The sequence below is a fragment of the Ursus arctos genome, unplaced genomic scaffold, assembly GCF_023065955.2.
Source record: "Ursus arctos isolate Adak ecotype North America unplaced genomic scaffold, UrsArc2.0 scaffold_23, whole genome shotgun sequence".
NCBI lineage: Eukaryota > Metazoa > Chordata > Mammalia > Carnivora > Ursidae > Ursus > Ursus arctos.
Window position 1 is genome coordinate 2,416,611 of NW_026622908.1, and position 26,882 is coordinate 2,443,492.

At 48.8% G+C, this 26,882-nt stretch overlaps 1 protein-coding gene across 2 annotated transcripts in view; it reads right to left on the reverse strand.

Annotated features, from left to right (window-relative positions):
* Window positions 1-26,882, reverse strand: part of GALNT18 (polypeptide N-acetylgalactosaminyltransferase 18) — a 336,223-nt gene that overhangs the window by 93,503 nt on the left and 215,838 nt on the right. For both annotated transcript variants that reach the window (XM_026486788.4, XM_026486787.4), the window contains exons 4-5: window positions 5,007-5,190; window positions 3,289-3,486 (exon numbers count right to left, since the gene is read on the reverse strand). In XM_026486788.4, the coding sequence (XP_026342573.1) occupies window positions 3,289-3,486; window positions 5,007-5,190 (382 nt within the window). The remainder of the gene's footprint in view (window positions 1-3,288; window positions 3,487-5,006; window positions 5,191-26,882) is intronic.

Sequence of the window (26,882 nt, forward strand, 5' to 3'; positions counted from 1 at the left end):
GTAGGGCTTAGTGGATGGCCTGGGTCTCAGGCCCGAGCAACACATCAACAGTCAGCCGGTGCAGGAGCTGGAGGGCCTTTCCTGAGTGAGGGTGTGAGCGCAGGGCTCACCGGCTGTGGGCCGGTGCCTGGTGAAGCCCAGACCTTCACTAGGAGTGATTTGTATTAGGAGAATCAGCATGAGTGCCTGTGGGCTGCTTCTCTGCTGAGAGCATGAACTTACACAGATGACTCTGAATTGTTCCACTGCACACAGTTACCATTTCTAGCCCTTGTATAGCATCTTAGCAGCTGGTGGCTGAAGGATTTGGAGGGGAAGAGAAAGAAAAAGAGAAATGATGAATCCTCAGCTATGAGAAAACTGTCAGTCATATGCAAATGGACTCATCTTTGAAATTGGAAGCTCATCAGGGTCGAGAAACAGCTCTTTTGCAGGCCATTGCTTTGGACAATGCCAGTGCATTGAGCCTGAGCAATCTGGGGGTCCCTGCCCCTCCTCCTTTCAAATCACAGCATTTTATTCTGGATGGGCTCACATTCCATAGACCGCAGGCAGCCAGGGCAGTCAATCTACTTCAATCCACTACTCCTAAAGGAGGCTGAGCTCCTGCTCTAGTGGAGGATGCTTGACCCTGTCCTTGGAGGTGCATGCTAGGAGTAAAATCCCCACAGCTTGGCTGTGTGTCACCGAGAAAAGCTCCCTAGCCTCTTGGAGCCTCTGATTCCATATCTAGGAAACAGAATCAACTATAACCTCACAGGGATTAAATTAAATAATGTAAAACCTTAAAAACCTCAGGGGCATACTGGTTACTTGAAAAATTGTTTGAAAAGATGCACCTACACGTTGAAGAAGCCCAGAGACTCCCCTCTTTAAACGCGTGGTGATTTAAAAACCTCAGCCCGGCGGAGTGGGCAGAGCAAAGTCTCAACCTCTTCCTTGACATTCCTGAAATGTTGAGTATTTCAACATGGTGCTCCAAGACACGCAGGAAGGGGCCTTCCCCGTTTGGCCAAACCCACTCAGGGAGACGGTGGAATCTAGAACAGTTACTGTGCAAGGAGCATAGGCCACTTCAGATAGTCTATGACGTATTAACCAGCAAGGGTATGAAGTGGAGCCACTCAGCCTGTAAGTGTTATTAGTTTATACCTTACCTCATTCCCAAAAAGATTAGAGATAGCTTACAAAAAATGTACAATACCTTGAAAAACAAAATACATAGATGTCTGAAAAGACCAAAATTCACAACAAATTGGGGGCCAGTTAAATGCAGCATTAGGGCCTCCTTCACAGTTCTTAAAGGAGACCCACAAAATTGATGCTAAGCTTCCTGGTAGCCAAGGTGAAAATGAACAAACGTGTCTTAGAAATAAGATTTATAGTTCCCATGTGAAAATATCATACTTATTCCTTGGTGCTAACAAGATTGTCTTTGACTAGCAGTCAGTTTGAAGAAATTTCTCATGTCAGTCTTCTTAGAGGTCACTTTGGGACATGGTGAACAACCCTCTCAAACACGTCACTTCAGAATGCAACAGAAGGTATGTCTGGGCTCTTCTTATAGCTTATATCATGCGGACACCACAGACGTACAGCTCCAAGGAAACAGGAGCCAAAGTGGGCAAGGCATATTTGTATAACCCACAGCTTTCTCTGGGGTTGTCTTCATCTGGGATAAAACCAATAATGTTTGTCCCAAAAAACTTCTGTGAATATAATTTCTCTTGGCCAAGTTTTTGATAAAAATTAGGTGATGAAAAATTTGAGGCTGAGATGATATTCTCTGCTGAGGACCTAGAATGCAGGTTTACTGCAATAGGTCAACACATTTCAAGATGAGCAGAACAAAGCAGCTAATATCGGTGCAGTCTTCTGCAAGAATGCTCCTTGCATGATGGCATACTTCCTTCCAGGATCATTCAGCACGGCGAGGGGCAGAATTCAGCCATGCCAGTTCTGAGCTCAACAGTGGGCGTCCACAGGATGACAACTAGATGTGGAATCTAGCTGACCTACGTTTGGATCCTGGCTCCACTGCCCCACAGCCTTTGGCAGGGCCACTCTCGTTCTTCTATCTTGTGGGTTTTCCTCATCTCGTAAAACAGGGATGACACAATGAGCTGTCACAAGGTTATAATGAGGAGCAAATGAGACCGTGTGTGTAAAAGGCACTTGCACACAGCGACCTCTGAACAAATATTTAACAACACAAAATTGTGGCAGGGGCTAACAGGTGGGTAACAGAGATAACCGCGAGAAAGCTAGATGGTTCTCTTCCGTCTGTTTTAAATATGAATATAGTTTTTTCTTCTGGCAAGGAAAGATGTGATCTTAGATAATAATCTCCCACTTTCAATTAGATTTTTCATAAGCTTTCTCCCTCATGTAATATAAAGCAACATCAGTTTCTAATCTCCTCTTTCATTCCAAGAATTGTCCCCTAGGCCACCTCTGGTGCCATCTGTGTGTTTAATGGGCAGGACTTTGCAGAGAGCATAAAGGCACCTGATCTGCGATTAACCAGACAGAAATAAGGGCTGGTGGGGTGGCTGTTTCGGCAGTCCTGACCCAGAGAACAGAGGCTGCATAAGGAAGTCATCTGGGTGTCTATGAAGGCAGCAGTGAGGGCAGGAAGAGCTTGGGATCCTTGAAATGAAGTTTGAAGCCACTTTTAACCGAATCCTACAGGATAAACTCAAATAGCAGCAAGGCATACCAGTTGCTGTGCGGTCTGGCCTCGTCTCCTCATGCTCCTCCTCGCGAAGGTGCCTTTAGATTTCCTCTGTGTCCATGAACTCACTCTGTCTCTCCAGCTATGAGTGCTCCTGCCCCAACCTTGCAATCTACATGCACTTAAAAACAAGTGCAAATCCTAGTCTCTGAAAAAGATTCTCCCCACTTTCCATGCAGTTTCCTCCAGCAATCATTTGTTATTCAAATTATTTTGTCTGTTGTCACAAGACTGCAGGCTTTTGGGGGCAGCAACTGAGTCTTAATCACTCTGGACCCCCAGCACCCAGCACAGCAGTTGGCCCCCAGCAGGTGTCCCATGGCGATGTGTTGAAATGAGTACGCTTGAGCCTCTGAATGGATTCTGGGTGCCATGGTTCTATTGAAAGGGACCATCAGGGCCTGTAAGTGGTGACTGAAGGTCATTTGTAATTCCTTTCCAACCCCCACCCCGTCATCCCACGATGGGGCTGCAGTTTGGGGAGTAAGGGGACTGGAAGGGGAACCCTTGCTTGGCAGACAAGGAGGAGAGACCCACAGGTAAGGAGGCTTTACCTGATCGGGGCGGTGGAGTTCTCCAGCTTCCACCAGGCCTTGGGGGGGTTTAGGTAGCGGCACCACAGCTCCCAGTCGAAGCCCTGGGCGGCCAGTGGGTACTCTTCTATCTCAAAGTTGTCATATTTGATGTTGTCGAAGGATGGTGAGATGATCCGCTTCCGGTTCTCCTTTATGCGGGTGAGCACAGGTTCAGCCCTGAGCAAGAGGGAGGGAGACAAGGGTAACTGCTTCCAAGGAGGGTAAATACTAGACTGGAGACCCCTAAAGCTCCTTCCCCTGAAGAAAAAGGCAAAAAACCACCTGGCTATCTGCCCCAGAGGGTTGCTCTGCGTCCTGGGAAGGAGCCCCTGTTTAATGTCCACTCCCCACCCCCCGCACCTGCATCATGTCCTGGGCTGAGCTGAGAGATCCTTAGTGCCTTAGATCCTGTGTCTGTTTGCTTTCCCTTTTTCCACCAGAAAGAAAAAAAAAATCAAGACCTAAGAAAGAAGAAAGGATGAGATCTGAGGTTCTATAGGAAGCTATCAACTCGGGCTTTGATTTTGCTGAAATTCAGTGTAACAACCAAGAGGCAAAGGCAGATGAGGACGGCAGAGGCACGGAGGTGAGAACAAACTTGTTTCCACCAATTCCTCAGTGCCGCCTCAGTCCTCCAGATGAGCCACCCCGTCGCACGCATTCGCCACTGTGCGACGAGAGGCGGGGAGCAGGGCTTCCTAGCAGCCGGGAGGCCCCCGTGAGCACCAGGCAAGTGAAGTGTTTGTAGACAGGAATGATGAGCTTCTTATTAATAATGCATTTGTTGCATAATTGTTTATTCAAATCAGCTTGAAATAGTAAGTGTCCCTCTCCTCTTCTGGCCATAAATCCAATGAAAATGCTTTTTAAATAGTCACAAATGGCAAGCAGGGACTTCAACTATAAAAAACGGCTTCATTGCAGCCTTAATTTGAGCCTGTTATGTAGAAGTTTGCCCAAATCTAGCCGTGTGGTGTGCATGCCCGGCTGCTCCTTCCTACTAAAGGGCCCCCCTCACCCTGGCTCTCTGCAAAGTCACACACAGTGGCCACGGCACACCCTCGGCCCTGCAGGGATGTTGGTGTCAGGCGCCCCGTCCCTGCTTGGCTGCAGCCACCGAGGCCATATACCTTTCCTCTTGCCCCACGTGGCAGCCGAGCAGCCCTGACCGGAGAAAGGAAGATTTTGTAAGACCCAGTTTCAGCAGCTGGGAAAACCTGAGATTTGATGCTACATCTGGCCTGGCATTTTGGGGGGGGGGGTGTCTCACCTGTGATAACATCAAGCTACCTTCTCGCCCTCTGGCCTCTGTGTGGTTGGGCTTCTGCCTCTAGTCTGGCCTGGCTGTCCCTTGCTGGGCAGCTGCAGCCCTGCCCTTAGCCGGGCCGGCACTCTCAGCATTGCCCATAGCATTTACCTTCTCCCGGAACCCGTCTCCTAGAGGAAGATGCTAGCCGGGATCACCCCTGATGTCACCATACCCTTTAGACACTGTGCATTGATCTGTTGACCCCCGACTCTCCCTCGCCTTGAAGGGCCAGCCCTGTTGCCTGCATGACTCACACAAACAGATCTCAGCTGTTCCCAGAATTCTCTCCTTCCCTACTATGAGTGAGATCCCCGCACGCTTTGCACGCCTTTGAGCCACAGCCCCAGACCACACTGGAACTCATCTTCCTCTCCTGATGGGCACTCACCAGCCCACATTAAACTCCACATGGGCATCAAAGAGGGCCACTACGGGGGCGGTGGCCACCCTCCAGCCGCTGACTCGGGAGCGGATGAGGCCTTCCTGCTTGCTGTGGCGCACGACTTTGATGAAGCCCGGCTTCTGGCCGTTCACCTTGTCCACATACTCTGTCAGCTTCTCCTTCAGTTCCTCTGGGAGGGAGGAAATGCATCGTTAGCATATTGGGAGAAGGTGTGATTAAGACATTCACCCTCTTAGGTGACTGACTCCCCCAAAGAGAGGCTGGAGAGTCCATTTCCCTCCCCAGGTCTCCTTAATGATCCCTAGGATGGCCAGCGCCACTCAGCTCTGAGGGGAAATGGTTTGTATTGAGCTCAGCAACGTGCACAGGGCCACATGCTTCCCACATCCTGTCTATTTAATCCTCACAACCAGCCCACGGGAAAATGGGGCTCAGAAGGGTTTTTCAATTTGTCCAATGCCATGCAGCTTGGGAGTGGCACGGGCTGGTTTCAAGCCGGGTCTAATGACTTGAAAAGCCGTATTCTTCTCATCAGCTCAGTGGCCTCTTTCTTCCCCAGTGCCCGCCACTGGAGCTCCTCTAATGCCCAAAGAAAGCTTCCATCTGCGAAGATTACAGCCCGGGACTCAGTCCTACCTGGATCTCCATCTTTCCAGGAAGGGGATGACCAGGCATTATGCCATGTGAACAGTTGGTATTGGTGTGTTGCCTGCTGTTGCCTGGCTAAGCGTTGGATTCCCCTGCTTCTTCGTAAATGTAAATGGCTCTGTGGTCCCCTTGCCTCTCAGCTAGTGACAGCATGGCAGCCACATTCACTGGGTCTTCCACGGCAGTGCAGGCAGCAGCCTCTGACACCCCTTCCCCCAAAATGACCTGAGTGGGCTGCATTCTCCTACCTGCAGCCACTGTACCTCCCCAGGACTCAGTTTCTACCCTTTGCCTGTGTTCTCCAGGACTGCCCCTTTGGGTGCCCTCCTCCCACCTTCTCAGCGCATCCATGCCCAGGCCCTGGGACAGTCCCACTTGGACCGAGCCTCGTCCCTAACAGAGGACGGTAGGAGCTCCGTGTCCCTTGATGCCCAGTTTGGGACCCCGCCAGATCAGCATCCTGCTGCAAGAAAAGGGCACGAGGTAGCAGGCACCGTGCCTGGCACACAGTGCGCAGCAGCCCTGTGTAGGAGAAAGAGGATGGTGTTTGGAATCAGCAATTCTGCATTTTAAGGCTGCTTTCCATGTATTAGTGTTATGGTCCTGGGCCTGTTAACTAGTTTTTGATGTCTGTGTGGGTGTCTGGATGTGGTGAATGTATTTTACATGTGGTAAGGACATGAATTTTGGGGAACCACAGGGTGGCCTGTTAGGGGTTGAATTGTGTCCCTGCAAAAAGGTATGTTGACGTCTAACCCCTAGTATCTTAGAAGATGACCTTATTTGGAAATAGGGTCTTTGCAGATTTAACCGAGTTAAGATCCTTTGGTCCTAATCCAATATGACAGGTATTCTTAAAAAAAGGAGCAACTTCGGACACAGACACAGATGCAAAGAAGGAAGACAAGTAGGGAAACAGAAAGAGAAGATGACCACCTCTAAGCCAAGGAAGATCTGAGGGTATCAGAAGCTAGGAGGCCTGGAACAGATCCCTCTCTACCACCTTCAGACGGGGCAGGGCCCTGCTTGATTGGACACGATTTTGGACTCCAGAACAGTGAGACAATACATTTCTATTGTTCTAAGCCACCCAATTTGTGGTGCTTTGTTATGGCAGCTCTAGGAAACTAATATTGTTGTTATGAGGATTAAATGGGATGAACACGGGTGAAAAATGCACAGCACATTGTAGATGCTCAGAAAAAGAATGCTCCTTTCCCGTCTTCGTCAGATTCCATCACGTTGGGAGGGGTAAGAGAAGGAGCTGCAAAGTCTTCTTCATGTGCTCTGGTTCAAGACCTCCTCCTGCTCTGCCCTGTCTCTAGGCTGGAAGTCTGCGAGCAGCGAGGCCATGGCAGCCAAGCAGGAGATATGAACAGGTGCAGGGACCTCGTGCCCGGGGAAGATGGTGGGGCATGGTGGCTACTGCCAGAACTGGTCCACCCTCCCGCAGACGTTGATTTCAAATCTTTTTACACACGATGCTGGCCAAACTAATCGGTCTGGATAGATGGGTAGGGTACGGTCCCTAGGCATCTCTGCTTGAATTATCATCATGTTAGTGAGGGAACTGGACACCCAGGAATGCTGAAAGGGAGGCAGGAAATTCAGGTCCTAGACAGCTACCAACTTGCTCTGTGACCTTGGCCAAATCCCTACGAATCCCAAGACCTCAGAATTAGTTGGACAGGATTTTAACATTTGATTTGAACTGATTACCCATCTAAGGTTTGAATCCCCTCTGTCTATCCTGATTCCTTACTGGACCACTCCAACTATTAGATGTTCTAAATGAGAGGGTTCTTTGACCTTCCATTCACTGGTCCAAGATTCATTTGGGGGCCATAGGGGGCAGATCAACTCCCTCTTCCACGCGACAATCATTTAGAGTGAAAGACCACCCTTAAATCCTTGCTGGGATTTCTCTAGGTCAAATGCCTTCGGTTCCTCTGTATATTTCCTCACATCTGTGAGTTCGGGTCCTTTTATCATGCTGAACTTCCCTCGAAATATGTTAGTTTTTCTTTAACACTTTTAAATTATGCACCTAGAAACTGGCCTAATACTTATGTAGTGAATTGGGCTATACAGAATAGAATGAATGAATCACCTCCCTTATTCTACAATCTATGCCCCTATTCATATAGATGCAGGTCATATTAATTTGGCCTGCTTTTGACTCACGTTGAGCTTCCTGGAAACAGACAACTACAGGTCCTTTTCACCCGGCTGCTTAGTCAGGCTCATTCATCCCTTTTCTTCATGGCTGCATGCATGTGTGGGTGCATGCTTGTGTGTGTGTGTGTGTGTGTGTGTGTGTGTGTGTGTGTGTGCATACGCATGCTCTGAGCCCAAACATAGGATCTTGTATTTAGTCCTCTTTCGTTCAATCTTTTTAAAGATTTACACCATCTCTCTGAAGTCAGAGTGTTCTGTCCCTGATTCTGTTATCCAATGGCTTTGTGATCTAGCCCTCCAGCTTTCTGGCTTCTGCAAAAGTGATCAGCATATGGCCTCGACTGTCATTCGAGTCATACTTTACACAGTGTGACCCTTGTCCAGAGTTAGGGACAACGAAGCCTGTCAGGCTTTCTCGTTCCAGCCTGATGAAAAGTCAGCTTTTAGGCTGCTGTTAACACACCACGTATCTCACTTTAGCTGATGTGAACATGACCTCATGATCTCCGTACACACAGCCAACTGGGGAGTCCTGGGTGTGACGCTGTCTGCAGGTGTCACGAGGTCGGCCATAGAGTGGCCTAACTCATTGTGCCCCATGCTTACAACGTCTTCAAGCATGGCTGCCAAGAGGCCTCTAAAAACATTTCCTGTTCCATCTCTCCAAAAGTCCACCTCTCATATATCCTTTCTGAAAATTTTAAATAGAACTCTTAAAGCCTGGTATTTGGACCTCTGATGGTGGCGTGAGTCTGGGAACCTGGAGTGAGAAGTGGGCTAATACCAAATGATACCTTTCCTCACCCCCAAGGGGGACATCCCACCCCTCTGGTGAAAACCACTGCCTATGGGACCACTGTTGTGGAGTTTATTGGTGGCATGGGGCCGTGGATCGCTGCCACCCAATGATCCTCCAAGAATCCCATCTCCCTCAATCCGGATCCCTGTACAGCTGCTCCACACACTGAATCGGGCTGACCGTGGGGCGACAGGATGCAGCAGGAGGCACCGTGCTGGTGGCAGGCCTAGGCCTTAGGAGGCCTTGCAGCTTCTGCTTCCATTGTCTTGCTGCCCTAAGTAAGGAAGACAGGCCTCCTTGAGCTTGAGAGGCCCAGGGAGTCCCCACTAATTTCGGCCATCCCACTGAGACCTAGACACGTGAGTGAGGCCATCTTGGATCCTTGAGCTGATTGTAAACGCAGGGGGAGCCCCACTGACACCCTGCAGAGCAGAGCTGAGCTGCATTATTGCAGAATTGTGAGCCAATAGATGGTTGCTGCTTTAAGCCACTAACTTCCGGGCTGGTTTGTTATCCACAAAGGCTAACAAAACAGGCTCTATTATTCTGGTCTGGTGCTGAGGTTATAGTAAGATTGTGAACTCCTGATGCACAGGAAATGTGAAGGGCCAGACAGACACAGAAGAACCACTTAGAAGGTGGCAGCAAGAGAAGAAAAGACTTTGCTTCTCATAGGAGCTGCTTGCCCCTTTGTGACTCTGAGCTCTGTTAAAAGAACTAGAATAAAGCTTTCTGGTGGACTAGTTAGAGAAAAATTCTGTTCTCAGCCCAGACATTGGCTAGTGATTAGAAGACAGCATTCCCTTAGCCCTGATCAAACATAGCCTAGCCTTAGCCCTGCTATCAAAAATCGAAAAAGTCCTGAAATACTGCAGATAATACTGGCTCATAGTCTTTGCAAAGTGCCTTTACCTAATTAGGTTTTCATGTTTTCCTTCAACTTTTATCAGTTGCCAAAGCAAGAAAGAACTATCTCAGAGGCACTTCTGCGTTTGCTAGGAAACTGGTCTGAGACACTGCCTATTACATATTATCTATACTGCATATATGATAAATACCTCTCAGAACTTAGCTCAAAAAAGCATATGAAGAACTTGTGGTTTTCTTTACACCTAAACACAAATACATAACCCCTCATATTGACCTTTTTGCCAAGGCTGCCAGGAAGCTCAGAGAAAAATCTAATGACCAATCACAGGGTTCAGCAGTTTTGCTTCTCTACTTTCATTAAAGATTTGATTTTCAACTTCTTGTCTGCAAGCTGCATTCTTTTACTTTTTTTCCCCCTCTGTAAGCTACCTTTAACTACTTCTCGAAATATCTATAAATAACTTTTAATAAAGTGTCTTGGTGGAGCAGGGCAGGAGCATAACTGTGGAAAGAAGGGGCAGCTGTATTTCATGTCTGTTTTAATGTGTTGGGGAAAGAGGAGGTAGGGAGTCTGCTCTCTGTGACTTTGCTAGATTTAGAATCAATGGTGGAGTTGTCAATAGCCAGCGTTGATGGAGAAATACAATTTGCACCCTGCATGGGGCCAGGTGTCATCCTGCTTGTGTTGCTCGTCCAGTCCTCTCCTGCTGTCCACAAATCCCTACTCTGCTGATGTCTGAGCGACCTCTGTGAATCAGCTCGCTCGGGAGCCGAGCTCATCAAACACCATGCCCCTCTGAGGAGGTCACCGGCCACTCTCTACCCTCCCCATGCGGTGCCTCCCCTCCGAGCCCACGGAGCGCAGGCTGCTTCCTGCTCTTCTCCTACAGACTTAGAAGCCAAGTCAAAATGCGGAATTTGACCAGCCTGGTCAAACAGAACCTTTTCTTCCCTCCCCATATCTGCCCCTGTGCTGCTCCCACAAAAAGCAATTAGCTTCACGGGGTCATCCCAAAGGAAACAAAATGCAGGCTGAGCAGGAGAAGTCTGGTCCTAATGGCTGTTAATCTGATTTAAACACCTAATGAGATACTCTTTATCTCTTGCAGAAAGGAAAAGAAAGGAACCGGAAATTGATGCCTGACGGGGCTTCACTCTTTAGAGGGCAGCCCCACAGACATCCTTGCAAAAAGGCCTTCCCTCTCCATCACTGTTTCTGGGGCTGGTCTACACGACAGACTTGGCCTCAACTTGTATCTCGGGGTCTGCTTCTGCAGGAACCCAAACTAAGAAGTCATACGTTCTCCAGGACACTATGGTCCCCACCGGCATGTGAATTTTTAACCCTTGAGAGATACGTATGATGTGTGTGTCTATGTGCAGGACGACTGAAGTTCCTCCACCTCTCCCTCTCTGCATTCACTGGCTACTGTTTCATAAAGGAAATAATAATAATGGTGATGATGATGACGTACCAGGCATTTTACACTTTGCACATATCATCTCATTTAAGTCTCTCGACAACCCTATGATGTAGTTACTATTAACACTATATTTTGAAGACAAGGAAATTAAGGCACGATGTGACTCAGGGAGTAAACGGTGAAGTCAGGATTTAAATCCAGCTGGGCTGGGCCCCGAGTTCACACTCTGTGTCTCCTCGCAGTCTCTCCAGGATAAAAACCGGCCCGCTTGAGAATCAGCTTGTTTGAAACAGGGTTCCAGGGCACCGCCCTCCGCAGAAGCTGGTTAGGTAGATCTGTGGCCAGAGGCTCTGAGTTTCACACAAGCTCCCAGGGACATTCTGATGGGCAGCCAAGCCCAGCAACAACGGAAATAAAGGAGGACGGGTTTTGTCACAGGTGGGGAGGGCGCCTCCCGGAACAGGTGCGGCTCCAGCCCTTCCCAGGAGGCCTCGGACTCTGTCTGGAAAAGCCTCCCCCTACACCTGCCCAGATAATTCCCTCTTCATTCTCCCAGACTTCTGGGCTCAGTCTTGCTGCCTTCAGTGACAGACCCTTCATTTTCCAGTCGGTTTTCAATTCTCTGTGTGTGGCCATCTTTAGATCTGCTGCTTTGGACGGTCCCCTGTAGTTCCCCAGCTGCCCTTGGCACCAGGCACTGCCCTTTGTCCCTTCTGCCCAGCCCCACAGTTTCAGGTGAGCCGGCCCTGCCTGCCTGCCTCACTCAGTGCTGTCCCCCACACCCAGCCCAGATCAGAGGGGCCGCCCCCCCTCCAGTGCCTGGGAGGGGAGTGTGAGCACCCCCCACTGAGAAGGGCTACTAACTGCTAGTCTCCAATGGCCTGGGTGGCACAGGGCGTGATCCCGGCGTTATGGGATCGAGCCCCACGTCAGGCTCCTCCGCTATGAGCCTGCTTCTTCCTCTCCCACACCCCCTGCTTGTGTTCCCTCTCTCGCTGGCTGTCTCTGTCTCTGTCTCTGTTGAATAAATAAAAAATCTTAAAAAAAAAAAAAAAGCACATTTCTGTTTATTCTTCCAAGACTGAATAGTAGCTGGTCTTCCTCAGATCAGATTAACTGACTTTCCTCTAAAGCCATTTAGGGCCATTGAAACACAAATGATATGTCAACACATTTTAAAAGAGAGATTGTTCATTAGGATGCGACGGTTGTCAAACCTAGCTAACCATCCACTTACCAGAAGAGCTAAAAAATAAATAAATATCGATGCCACCCCACCCCCACCCCCTTGCAGGATGTGGAGGGGGCGATGGGCTCAGGCCCGCTGACGAATGATGGTGAGCCCCGCTGAGACAGCCCTGATCCCCGGACACACCCAGGGCAGCCTTGCTTTGTGCGTTCCTCTCTCTTTAAGATCACTTTGGACTAGCCTTCAAATCCTGGGCAGTTTACAAATGCTTGCATGCATTCTCTTCTTCCGTCCGATACACTTAGCATCTCCCTCCGGCTCCTTTAATCGCTGCACTTCTTTAAAGTCCATTGATACTGATGTAGATTTGGAATGGCCTTAAATGGATCTCCTTACCCTGGACTTGGGGAAAGGCTCCACCTAGGAGCCCCGCAGACGGCATTTAAAGTAGGGCTGGAGGATCCGGGCAGAGTGTCACAATCTTCCTGGGACGCTCCAAGCATTAATTCGGTCTTGGCAAGTTACAGAACGCCCTAGAATTACCACCCCAAAGACCCAGCCATCTGTTTCTGGGTCTATTGTTTCATGTCATAGCCAGGCATTAGTGACGACCAAACCCACACAATCCGTGCACTCCTCAGTTCGTGGGGTCCCCAAAGCCAGGCTCTCAACATCCGCTAATACTTCTTATCTGCTCTAAAATGACTTATTTTCCCAAAGATCCTGTATGCTCTAATAACATGCTCTGAACTGGTTTCTGAAGATGGCAATGGCAGGTGTAAAAATGATCCCCCCCGGCCAGTCAGGGATGTGTTAGGTGAAATCAATGCTACTCTTTCTCTCTCCCTCTCTCCCTCCCTTCCTTTCTCTCTCTCTTTCTGTCTCAACTACAATAGACCAAAACTCGATTTATAACATTTGCCCTTGTCTCTGGTATAAATACCACCACCATAGCTGATCAAGCTATTAACCTGATGCCACTAACCTTGAGAGATGGGCAGACAACGCTGGGGAGGGGTGTGTACAATCGGCAGGCGACAGTCCAGGTCGGCCCACACACTGGTGCTAGTGGCCAGCCGGAAAGGCTGTAGTCCTGTGGGTCCTTCCCCCTACTTAATACGTAACGGGCACTGTGCTCTGTGCTCTAGCTACTCATCCCATTCTCCATTCATTCATCCAGCAATGGTATATTAAGCACACACAAAGTACCGTACATTACTCTGGGTTCACATCTAACTGAAACCTCACTACCACCCTGCAAACAATGACATTTACAGCTAATGTTTGCTTATTTAGTGCCAACCACATGCCAGGACTGTGCCAAATCCACCTCATGTATTTCTCATGCTGTTCTCTCAACAACTACGATACTACTCCAGGTACAGCGTATTATTATCCCCATTCCATATATTAGGCACTCCAAGCACAGAGAGGTGGAGGGATGTGCTCAGTGTCCCAGGGCTGGAAGGGCGTAGGACGGGGATGCAAAGCCAGGCACCCTGGCTCGTGTCCATGTTCTGAATCCCACGTAGGATTATCTTCAAATGACAGAGGAGACAACTCAAGGAGCAGAACTTCAATGACATACCCTAAAGGACACAGATGGTAAAGAATGAGCAGGGGTTCAAACTCAGATCTGTCTGACTCTAAAGAGTGTTTCTTACCAGTCTGCCCCACAGCCTACCAAAGGAGCCATGGGCCTCAGGCCTCCCTCAAGAGCCTTCTGTGATCACTGATTCAGTTCAGAAAGCAAATACCCTCTTCTAGCTACTATGTATCCTTAGAGCCCAAGGGAAGAGATCAGACTGCCACACTTAGCATCCTTTTGACTGGAGGGCTGGTAGAGTATTCACGCACAAATCCAATCTCTCTACGGTAAAAATCCCTGAGCAAGCAAGACCTACAAATGAGGGAAGAGGGCCTGGGTTTGGGTTTCCTAGAGCCTCATGACTCACTCACCTTCGGAATTAACAATCAGGTACAATTCAGGTACACTTGGGGCTGGGAGTTCCAACAGAGGGCCAAGGTTGAAAGCTGCCTGCACCAGTCCGGGTGTTCACCACGGGGTAGGGGCCATGGGGCAGCGCCCTCCAGCTCCAGCGAGGTGCTTCTGAGAGCTCACACCCCCTCTGCTCCTGACACCCTCAGACTAGCCCGAGGTCACAGAGCGGGTAATCAGTGCAACCAGGAAGAGAATCCAACGCTTCCTCCCCTCCCCAGGGCCACAGCTCCAGGCTCTCTCTTCTACCGATTCTCTATTCATCCACCATGAGTAATTCAGAAAATGAAAACAAGAATAAGGGACTAATAGAAATCAGTTGTCCTCTTGGACTAAATGACCTTGGACAAGGGCCAGCTTGCCTGGGGCTGTGTGAGACGGAAACCCACAGAAAGTAAGGGTGGGGCAGTGGCCCAAATGCTGTGAAATTACTTACAGGGCATGAAATACTCCTGCTCCTCTGATGGTTTTCAGGAGGAATCCCAGGACTTATTAAAAATGCCATGATGGGTGATTAATGTCCGCTGCATCCCGGCAGAGTGGAGTGGACCCTGCTCCAGCTCCTGCCTCGCCAGCTCGGGAGGGCTGAGCACGGACCTTGCTGTGAACTTCAAGGGAAGGAGTTACCAAGACCTCAAAGCCGCCGGAAATGCTGGCATAGAGCCTGTAACGGCGGGTCAGATCTGAGCTGAGAACAGCCCCTGCTGGTATCCCAGCACACAAAGGGGATTCCAGGAGGGCCAGGTCTAGTACGGGCACTTGGGGAGGTTCAGTTGCCGTTGGCAGTTAAGCCAGAGGCCGGCTGGAATTTTGGTGCTAAAGTCTCCTTTTGTGCAAGACTTGGAGAGCTCTGAGTGTTGCCCAGCTCAGAAACTCGATCCAAAACCTCATGACTGAGAGCAGAAGAGTTTAGGTTACGAGTCCAAAATTTCAAGATTCTGAGATCTCGAAAGTCTGTGATTTTTGGAGACTGACTCCTATGATTCTGAGATGCTGGAAGTCTAAGCTTCTATAAATGTCAGAGTAACAGCCTCCCCGCAACCCCCTCCCCGGAACCCAGTGCTGTTGGCCTGCAGGGTTGAAGGTCCTGGTCCCTGCTTGCTTAGCCTCCTCGGCAAGCGTCTGTGCTCAAGTCACATTCCCAAACACACCAGATTCAGTGGGTGCCACAGTACCTTTGCATTAACTGCTCCCTCTACCTGGAACATTCCTCTTGCCTCATCTGACCCCGCTGAGGCTCTTTTGGAACTCTTCCTTCATCTGCAGCTCTCCAAATAGAGGGAAGGCTAGGGGAAGGGAAGGAATTTTTCTCTCCTTGGAACACAGACACAGGGCACTGGAAACACTGATGGGTTCCAGGAGACCAGTGAGGACCAACAATAGGCCTTGGGGTGTAAGTCCTGCGGCAGAGCCCTGAGTGCCCTCTGGGGGAAGAGCTAAGGCTCCCACAGGCTGTAAGTCAGCTCTGTGCTTCTGCGAATCAAGGGTGGCTCCAGGCTGGATGACCAGCAGCCTCAGCCTGGCTGATTCATGACTTGGGAGACGTAGTGCGCTCTGCACACATATTTACGACCCACCCACTGTCGGTGCTTGTTAGATCAGGAGGCTGGGTGCTCTTTCCTCAGCTCACTGAGCACCTTTAGGCAATCTATTCTCGAAGGGAAAGATCCCGTGAAGGGGCACAGGACAAGGCAGAACCCAAGTGCTCTGCTCTCAGTCTTTGGATTTTTGTTTCTTTATTGAACGATGTAATCTAGAGCAGAAAGAGCAGGGACTCAGGGGAGAGACTGATTTTAATTTAATTCCCAGTGTGGCCATCTATCAGCTGTGTGACTTTGGGTGTGTAACTTAACCTCTCTGAGCCTCAATTTCCTACTGTTGAGATGGAAATAATGTTATCTACTTCTTCGGGTGGCTGTAGGGTTCTGTGAGACAACTCATGACATGCTGTAAGTGTTTAAGGAGTGGTGTTACAGCATGTTCATTAGTCTGAACTCCTCGGTTCCCATCCTCCTTTCAAAGGAAGGTGCCTAGGCTAGGAGCAGGTCCCCCTGCATTATTTGGGGAAGCCAGGCCTGCAGCAAATTGCCCTGGGACTTCCCCAGACCCAGGGCACTGCTGCTTCCCTTTAGGGGCAACTTCATATTTAATCCTCAACCCCCTTCCCATCCTAACCTGTTCTCTGCTTACTGAACAGCCCCTTATAAGGTGATTCCTGTATGCAAGGACTCCTAAGAGCTTTATTTGTATTAAGTCATTTAACCCTCACAGAAACTCTATTAGGTAAGTACTACTGATAACCCATGTTATAGACGGGAAAACTGAGCACAAACAGGGTAAGTGATGTGTCCAAGTTCAAACAATTAGCAAGTGGTAGAGCCCACACTCCGAGTTTGGCAGTCTAGCCCTAGAGCCCAGTCCTAACACACTTCTCACCTTTGGGAGTCACGGCGGGAGGTGGCACTGAATGAGCACCTGCTGGCTCTGGCTTTGTGCTGGCCCTTCAGCAGTTCTCATCCGCCTCACTTTGCAACTTAAAGCAGATGAAAACCCTAAGGAAGCCTCTGCTATCTCTGTTCCCATTCATGGCACCCCTATGAGGCAGGGACCTTTTATGCTCTTGGGCCCATTTACAAATGATCGTAATGAAGCTAAGAAGATGTGGAGGGATTTGCCCAGTGTTCCAGGGCTGGAAGCGGGTAGGACGGGGGTGCAAACCCAGGCACCCTGACTCTGGCGCATGTCATTAATCCCACATATGATTACCTTCAAATGCAAAGGAGAAATTCAGTGCCGGTATCCAGTATTGTAGGCCATGGACCTTTCACAGGACATGGTGAACTCTGGCTCGAGGGAGACACATCACGTTCCCTGGGCACTCACTCATTCAACAAATATTAATGAGTGTCTCTCTGTGCCACTGGCTGCTCAGAGAGTAAACCAAGCTCCCTCCTCTCAAGGAGCTCAAAGACCAGGAGAACAATATGCAGATACACCAATGGATGTACACTGTGACATCTGGCAGCGAGTTTGTGCTATGTGGAGACAGCAAGCACAGTAAGGCACACACAAGGATGGGAGGGGGCCTAGCAGCGGTGGTCTCTAAGCAAGGGGAACATTAACCCAGAGGGGCAGTGATGCCATCTATCCAATATGGAGGAGGAAGCTGCTGGCATTTGGGAAGCCAGAGACACAGCCGTGGATCTCAGGAGGAACCGCAGCAAAGGGGTAGGCCTGTGGGTGGGGCAAGCAAGGGGCTGGGGTTCAGGAAAAGGCCCCCAGCTGAGAAGTAAAGGGAGGCAGAGCCTGTTACTTAGCTTGGCAGGGCATGTCCAGACAAACTGAGCAGGCAGCCCCTCTGGAAGGTAGGGTTAGCTTGCACGCAGCCCTCTCATGCCCCCTTAGCTTGTGGGTGCCCAGCCTCAGCCGTGAAACTGAGCAGAGGTGGGGCTGGAGAAGGGGAGGGCCAGCACTGCCCCCACAAGGCAAAACCTGTTCTATCCATGCTTCAGGTTCGCATGGGCCTGGGAGAGGCTGGGAGTGAGGGGGGACTCAAATCTAGGCACGGGCTCTGGGTGGGTCATTGCTCATGTTCCTGGGCACACAGCTGTCTGATAAAACTCACTAAATGCCTGACTCTGTTGAGGCCTGCAGCGGACCCCAAATGTAGACAGAAAAAAATCAGCTCCTGGAAGCACTGATTTTTTTTTTTTTAAGTTTATACTCTAGGATGAAGGAGATCCCCTTGCCAGCAGCATCTCAACATGGACTGCTAACATCAACTAGTCCTGGGTTCCATCCCACTTCCCTGACCACCCTGCATGTATTCTTCCTTTAGTTACCAAAGCCGAGCCCCCAGGCCAGAGATGCTATCAGAATGCGGGACATAGATGAGCACAGGAGACTCCAGGACAGGGGTGAGTAACAGCAAAGAGCTGTCCTCTAAAGTCTGCAATCAGCACAGCTAGCAGCCTGCTGGTATATTTTTTGGCCAGGCCTTTTGGGATTATTGATTTTTTTCAGACCCCTCTATTTTAGCAACATACATCATCATATTCCTCTAGTGAGACTTCAGAAAACCCAAGAAATATTACTTCCCTGATAGACATGCCCCAAATATTGAGAACATCACTCTTCTTCCCTTTGTGTCCCTATTGTGTTTCTTTCATTCATGTGTTCAACGGGCAGGATTTTACTGAGCCCTCGGCATGTGGCAGGCCCGGTGCTGGGTGCTGGGCCTACGGAGTAAGTCAGGGTTCCAGCCTCAAGAAGCTCACAATGTGATGGGAGCAAATAATTAAACAGATCACTTGAGTGCACTGCAGTATGTTCTAAAAGTAGGTGCCACGAGGTGCTGTGATGATATGGTACAGGATGGGGTAAGCTTTATAGGGTGATATTTGAGTTTGTCTCAAATGGGTGAGGCGGCTTTGCTAGGAAGATAAAGGGGACAGAAAAAAGTGTCCCTGGTAGAAACACACAGCATGCATAAAGGCCGAGAGGCATGAATGTGCCTGACATGTTGGGAAGTGGAAAGCGGCAGGCCTGCTGCGTGTGGGCTATGCTGGGTGTAGGGTGCGGGCTGAACGAGGGGAGAGGATGCTGGGTGTGAGTGTGCTGGGCAGATCGCAAGGGGACTTGAAGGCTGGGCCAGAAAGTATTAGAAAGTCATAAGGAAGCTTTATTCAGGGTCCTCCCACCTGAAAGTCTCGGAGAGATGAGCTGAGTTGTCAGGAAGGACCTTCCATCCATTTGTTCATTAAAAAATGTACTATAACAGCAAAAGAAACGGCCCCATTCTAGAAACGCAAGCAAGTGAGATTTTGGTTTTGCTTTCCCCACTCCCCCAAATAATACAAGTTATGTGTTCTTCATCTAGTTCCAAGCCTCAACCAGGCCTATCGTAGAGCCCTAACAAGGGCCGGAACCATTGTTGAGCCAGTAGGACATGGACAGCCAGGACTAGAGATAGTACGGGGGGACTGGGTCATATGCCTGGCATAGGATAGGTCCCTCAGTCCCCCAGATCATTTGGAGTGACAGCAGTCAGGCCTGATCTCACCATAGAAACAACTCACGGGTCACCCAGGTGTGCGGCCAGCCTGGCCCCCAGGCAGGACCCGACATGGTACCCAATCTTCCAGAGAGAACGCAGCACATTCAATCAGCTCTAGACCAACACCCTGTGTTGGTCTCAGAATCAGGGCTTTTTGTCATCTTTTCTCAATCATTCACTCATTCGGCGAAACTATGGAGGACACGATGCCGGATACCCATCCTCAGATAAGACTCTGTCCCTGCCAACATGGGTCTGGCAAGGTCCCGTGGTAAGAACTTGGGGTACGGATGGGGTTTCTGCACAGGGCAGCCGCAGCAAGGGAGCTCCGATGACAGCCAGGTCAGACTGAAGTGAGTGTGTCTACCAGAAGTGGGGGAGGTGGCCCCAGGGGAAGCAGAAAGAAGGAATTTAGCCCATCCGAGCACCTACTGTGTGCTGCCTGCTTCATCTAGACTAGTTCATTTAATCTTCATAATGATCCCATGAGATGGGCCATCTGGGACCCAGAGACGAGGAGGAACGCAGGGGTTACCCTCAGGAACCTCAGGGAGCTTTGAGTCTTCCTGCCTGAGACAAGAGCCAGCTGGATGCGTGGCAAGCGTAAGTGGTCACCACACCTGGGGGAGGGGAAAGGAACCCAGCACACAGCTTCTAAGCAGATATCTTCCTCCAGAGTAGAGGCAATGACACAAAGAACAGGAGAAGGAAGGAGGGATGGATGGAGGGAGTACAAGCTGATCTGAACAGAGGGAACCAAACTCTGAGTGAAGAAACAAGTCAGGCAGCAGGGAAAGCAGCTCTGGAACGTGGGGGCAGTGCTATGGGAAAGCCAGATCTTGTGTAAGCATGTTGACCACAGTTCTGACTCAAACGAACAACTGCAGACCCCAGAGCACTAGTGGGCACCAGGTGGGCATTGCTGCTAACGGCTGCTGGCACGCAGCCAGGCGAGAGCGGCACCACCGTCCTGGGCGGCCGCGGAGCCTTACCCAGCCACGGCCACGGCCACGGCCCTCTGCTGTTAGCCGCCCATGGCTGGACAACCTCACAGAGAAAGATAGGCACAGCTTTCAAGTCTGGCGGGACACTGAGGAAGTCAGATAGCTGAGTGGTACTTTTATTGCTTTTTCCCCCACTGACTTCGAAAGAGCAAAGAACTGGCAGGATATCAGCTGGGTCGGCGGATGCTGTTCACAGGCAGTGGCTGGCTTTCTTGATACTGGAATCCACAAAAGCTGGATCAAGCAGGGTGACATTTTGTGAGGGCAGGAAGACAGGGTTTGCTTAGGGATGAACACGGCAGAGGAGAGAAATCCCCCCATGCACTGGTTACCATGGAGAGCAGCCAGGGATGTGGAGAGAGAATGCACGTGTGGGAGGGACCATGAGTCAGATGAGGAAACTGTTGGGCTGGGAGCTGAAGACAGAACTGATTTCCTCAGAAGTCTACGCACAGGGGGAGCCTGGGTGGTCAGTCAGCTAAGCCTCCGATTCTTAATTTCAGCTCAGGTCATGATCTCAGGGTTGTGGGTTCGGCCCCACGTAGGCCCCGAGGCAGGCTCTGCACTCAGCAGGGAATCTGCTTGGGATTTTCCCTCTCCCTCTGCCCCTACCCCTGCTCTCTCTCTTTCTCTCTCTCAAATAAATAATTAAAAAAAAAAAAAAAAGTCTGAGCAGCAATACCGACAGCAGGGGTAGAAAGCAAAGTCAATTCCAGGCCGGAAGCCAGGTGTGGGGTGATCCCACGGTATCACAAAGATTTGCAGGTGACTTGAGTCTGGGGGAACAGCACTGCTGGGGCAGGAAGGGTTAACTCCTGCCTTGGCACCACCTCACTGAAGGGTGGAAGCATTCTCTGGTGAGGCTAAAGGAGAGAAGAACAGAGGTGAGAGCTGAATTTCTAAACTGCTGGTGGTGCTCTGACCAGATGGAGCAAGAGGGAGGCTGTTTATGGCCCTGACTGCAGGGTTGATAGGGAGGTAAAGTGAATAGGGAGGGTCCTGGCTGCCCAGACACCAGAGGGAAGGCTTCCACTCCATTCAAAGCAGGATGTTTGACAACTTGCTGAGCTAACAATTCCCTCCCCTGATGGCTGGAGGAAAGGATGCCATGGTTATTACCCTTTATACATCTCGGAGAGTCTAATGACACGTACGGGTCTTCCCTCCCTGCCCCAAATGCACACGCACACACACATACACACACACGCACACATGCACACATGCAAACACACAGACCCCCTATACCTATGTCCCCAACAACTCTCCATGGTTCTTCTAGGACTCCATGGGCTCTGACTAAAACTCGTTCTTTCCTCAGCCCCTGGGCCTTTGCAATTGTACTTCCCGCCCCAAAAATCTCCTAGTTTTTGCAGGGCTCACTCCCTGGGTTCAGTTTCTATTAAACATCACAGGCTCAGATAGGCTCTCCCTGCCCATCTCATCAAATCTTCCAATCTACTTCCTTCCATCCCTACATGTTCTCTCATCTACCTGTCCTGTCTTATTTTTCTGCAAGTGTTTTTAAGTATTTAAGAATCATATTAATCCTTACTTGGTTATTTTGATGTTGTCTGTATCTGTAGCTAAAATGTACATTCTATATAGGCATGGGCTTTTTCTCTCTACTGATTTCTAGTGCTGCAACACGGCTTGACACACGAGCAATATATATTAAAAAAAAGGCCCTTTGCTATTCTGGGCTTATCAGTTCCTATCAACCATGAAGAACTGGTGAAGTGGAGTGCTGGGAACCTTGGGGAAAATGTCCATATCGTCTCACAGGGCCTGTTAGAGAAAGGCAGGCCAGGTATACCCAAAGCCTAGGCTTTAGTAGACAGATTTCAAAAAGTGGATGGGAAAGAAAGCTGTGATTTCATGGATTACAGGCTTTGGAAGGAGGCCCTCAGAACCCAAATTCTGCTTATGCAACCAGCGATGACCCAAAACAGGAATAACATGGGAGAAAACCCAGAAAAATCAGACCCTGGGGAACTCTCGAGGAGGCTCATATTTTTAAAAGGTCATGTAGAGAAAATAGAAAGGAGATTCAAAATTGCAGTTGATTGGGCTCTGTAAGAACAGAATTAAGAAGATGAGTAAGAAGGGGCCCGTGATTGAGGCCAATGGCATATTGTATGAGATCCGGAGAGAAAGCACAGCTCCTGAGCTTCCATTCCGCAGTTGCCTCTGTGCCCGTGAGAATAATGCTTGATTTGAAGGGAAGAAGAAGGAAATTAACATTTATTAAATAACTGCTATGTTCCTGCACTAAAGTGCTCCACATATTACAGGCATTATTTAATCTTCAAAACAACCCTGAGAGGAGCTATTGGTATTTGCGTTTTATAGATGAGAAAACTGAGGTGTTAACTGACAGGTCCAAGATTGCATACTTAATAAGCAGCAGAGGCTGGATTGAAACCTGTAGATGTTTTTCTGCAAAGTGAGTTCCTTCCACACCCACTGCCTTCTCTCTAAATCTTAGAGGATCATTGGCTCTGCTAGGATTGACCTCTGACCTGGGCATCCCCATCCTGGGCTGGCTGTGCCTGAGATCACTGGGCAGCTGGCTGAATGGGAGGAAGGGGGTACAATGATCACCACGAGAAACACTGACTGTGGGCCAGTAGGTCCTTCCTGAGTACTTTCCACAACTAACTCATTCACTCTTCACCACAAGCTTATAGGAAAGCTTATTTTAAGTTATTCTTCCTATTTTAAAGATAAGAAAACTGAGGTTCAGAGGCATCAGTGTAAGTCACCAGCTTATAAGTGGCAGAATCAGGATTCGAACCCAGGCAGTCAGGCCTCAGGGCTGCGCGTTTAACTACTCTGCTAAAAATGAATGTGAAGAGAGTGCCTGACTGTTGCCAGTCAGTCCAGTCTCCAGCCGAGAAGACCATGATTCAGGGCAGTGAGATCCACCAGACCTTGTGTCACTGAACTAATATGGAGAAGAAAGGGGCTAGAAAACCACTATCGACTCAAGAAAAGGGAAAGCATTATTCATATTACAGGTAATGGGATTTAATACCAAACACAGCCATGATTTCTTTTTTAAGAGAGGAAGAAAGATGTCCCAGGCACATAAACCCAGAATGGGCAAATACACTGAAAATGGAAGGAGTATGTTGCTTAAGATCAGCTGACATCCCTGCAGCCAGGGCAGAGGGCACAGCGTGGGCGGTGAGGTAGAGTGAGAGAAAGGGAGGGGCAAACCCTGAAGAGGGGGCCCTGTAAATCATGTTTAAGAGGTTTGTCGTTATCCAAAGAGCAAGGAGCAAGATCAGAAATGGGTGCGTTTTGAGTACCTACATCATGAAATGGTAAGACCTAGGGCCCAACAAAGATTTTATTAGAACGAATCAGTAAATGGATCACACTTCCTTCCTGAACAGGCTTATTGGTGCCGCAGAGCAGGGAAACACGTAACTAACAATAATAATGATGATTATGATGACAATCATAATAACAACAATAACAATAATATACCAATAATGACCGTAAACAGTAACAATAAGAGTTTTGAGATTCAGTGTAGTATAATGGTTAAAAGAACACTAGTAGGGTTTGCACACCATCTTGTCATTTACCAGTGTGTGAACTCGGGCTATTTGTTTTACCTCACTGTGCATGTGCTCTAAGGTGTAAAATGAGAATAATAACAAAGACCACTTTATAGAGTTGTTGTGAGATTACAGAGTTAATGCACATAAAGCTTTTAAAAGAATGTCTGGCAGGTACTAAATACTCAGTGCTACCTATTATTACTATTACTATAAGTAACATTGACTGAGCACTTACTAAGCATTAAGTACATAGCACTACAAGTCTTACACATGTTATCCGATGTAATGATTGTGGTGGTTTTAAAAGGCATTCACAAGGGCTCTGATATTCCTCTCTTTATGAAATGGAGCGCAATTCCTTTCCTCTTGAATGTGGGCTGTACTTTGCTCCTAATGAACAGAATAGGGTGGAAGTAGAAGTGTTTCACTTCTGCAATGAGGTCATAAGAAACATCACAACTTGGTCATTTGCTCTTGGATCACTTACTCTGAGGGAAGCCAACTTCCATGTCATGAAACAAGATCCACACAGGTCCTCAATCCCCAGTCAAGCCTTCAAATAATGGCATCCTTAGTCAACATCTTGACTACAGCCTCACGATCCAGAACCATCCAGCCAAGACCCTCTTGGATTCTTGACTCTTAAAGATTGCACACTATAATAAATGTTGTTTTAGCCTGCTAAGTTTTGGGTGATTTGTTACACAGCAATAGATAGCTGATACAATGATTGTTACACCAAGTCTCCCTTCATATTCTTTAGGAAGTTTGTAAACTCAAAACATAAATGAGTAATCAGGGACTGTAGCAAGCCAGAGAGCACATGCCTTTCTAACAAAGGCATCTGCCACTCAATTCCAGCTGATTGTTATTAAGTGTTTTTCAAGAAAAGTCAGAAATCTGGATATTTTGGTGAGATACCTCCTGGTTTTTAACATGAGTTTAGATTTTTAAAATTAATGTGCAGACCAAACAAAACATTTGCCACCATTTTGAAACATCTGGACTGAATGCTTGAAATATTTGGACTAGATGTTTATATAATCAAGCAAAATAGTCACTAACTGAATGACTATATCCAAAGGGATTTCTTTATGGCTGAACATCAACATCAAAGGGGTTTCCAGCAGCAAGTGAAAAGCTCTGTCCTTAGTTCCATCCTACACATATTTTTCTTTGATAGCATAGATAAACATAGAGAAGGTGTACTCCTCAAAATTTGTGACTGCCAAGATGGTAGGGGAAGGTTGATAGATCCAAAAAAAAAAACTTTAATAAGAGAAAATGATGGCTCAAATCTAACAAGATGGAATCTGACACACATAACATTGGAAACTGTGTACCTGTCCCCCAAATGCAAGTGGACAAGGCAGGGAGTGGGAGCCAAAAATGTAAATGTTGGTCCTGAGGCATCTCATATGGGAAGGGACAGAAATTGAGGTGAGATAGGCCCATTGGCCTCAGATGAATGGGTGGGGATGGTCCTAGAAGCAGAGAGGAAGATGGAGCGGGCATAGGTAGCCTCAGGGGATCCTGGCAGCCAGTGAAGGGCTGAAGATCTCAGCCAAGTGGTCGGTGTCAGGGAGGCATAGCTAAGGTTGCAGGTGGTACCTAGGGTACGTATGACACGGATCCCACCCCAGGAAGTCGACAGCTAGCAACAGCTGAAAACCCAAACAAGAAGACTGTCCAGCAGGGAGCAATGGCCCATCTCCCTGGGCTAGGGGCGAGGGCTTGGTCACATAGAAAAAGCGAGCGCTCAGTTACAAAGGCCAGCATCCAACAAACAAGTTGGAATCACTTGCCACTGTTATGCTCCAACTTATCCCAGAGCCTTGCTTCATTAAGATGAAATGGGGAGGGGAGGAAGGGAAGGACTCAAGATGAGACCCATAATCATGGCCACCTGGAAGCAGACTGGGGACTCACTATGGTACCTGGGTAGAGCTCTGAGCCTTCAGCCTTGGACCCCATTTCCATTCCTTAACATGTTTCTCACTCCTGGCTCTGAAGTCACATGGACAATCCATGCTGTCCACAGACTAAACCTTACTTGACTCTGGCTGGATGGGCATGGAATAAGTATCTAGCTCTTCTTCCATTTCTTGCCAGTCCTTGTCTGTTGGAACTCCGTCATGAGTATATGCCACCAAGTTACTGGTGAAGAGCTTTAAACAACTTCCCCAAACTGGGAACAGAATTGACTCCAGTGCCTGAGTGGGGCTAAGTACCCCTCTCTTTAGTGGCTAAAGGTAGCCTGGGGCAGGAATGCAGGTAGTTCTTGGATACAGGACACAGGAGGGCAGTAGTGAGCTGAGGCCAAGCCACCCGGCTTTAAGCTGTCACGTAATAGGGGAGATAGGAAACAGTTTTGAACAGGGGCATGATGTGATCGGAGCTTTCCTTTGGCAAGATCCTTCCAGCAATGGGATGTATTCTGGGAGATGGGAAGACATACAGACTGGAAGTGGGCGGCTGCACCTGTCTTGAGGATGTCCAGTAGAGTCCCAGAATTCTCACAAACCAAAGCTTTCAGGCCATTTAAAGTTTTCCCAGTATGCTTAAGGTCCTTCTTCACATTTTGCTTACAAGAATCCTAATTTCAAGTCTCAGAAAGTCCTCCCCTGTTCTATGAAGATTGCTGAGCCCCAAAGAGTAGGTTGGATGTGCTGTCCCTGGCACCCCAGTGCCTCCCAGTCCATCTCCTCCACTGGACAGTAAGCTCTTTGAGGACTGTGCCCTCAGCCTACAGTGCCTTATGGCTCCGGTGCCTAGCACTGAACTTAGCATAGAGAATGTGATCTGGAAAGGCTTTTTGCAAAGAAGAACAAATGGTTCACTTCTGTCTCTAGGGGGTGCTGCATGAAGCTCACCCACATCAGATGGATTCTTTCCATGGTTTCTATCAAAACACGCAAGGGATCATTTCCAGGACTGGAGAGCTGTCCACATTCCTGCACGGAGCCAGTTTAATACACACCCACATGCACACACACACACACCCTTCAACTGCTGAAATTAAGTTCATGGGAAGTACAGAGCAGGCAGACTGGTCTGGCTTTCTATTAGCATCTCTGTCTGATCCATTACAAGTCTCTGAAGCCCTTACAGTCAGGGGAAAATGT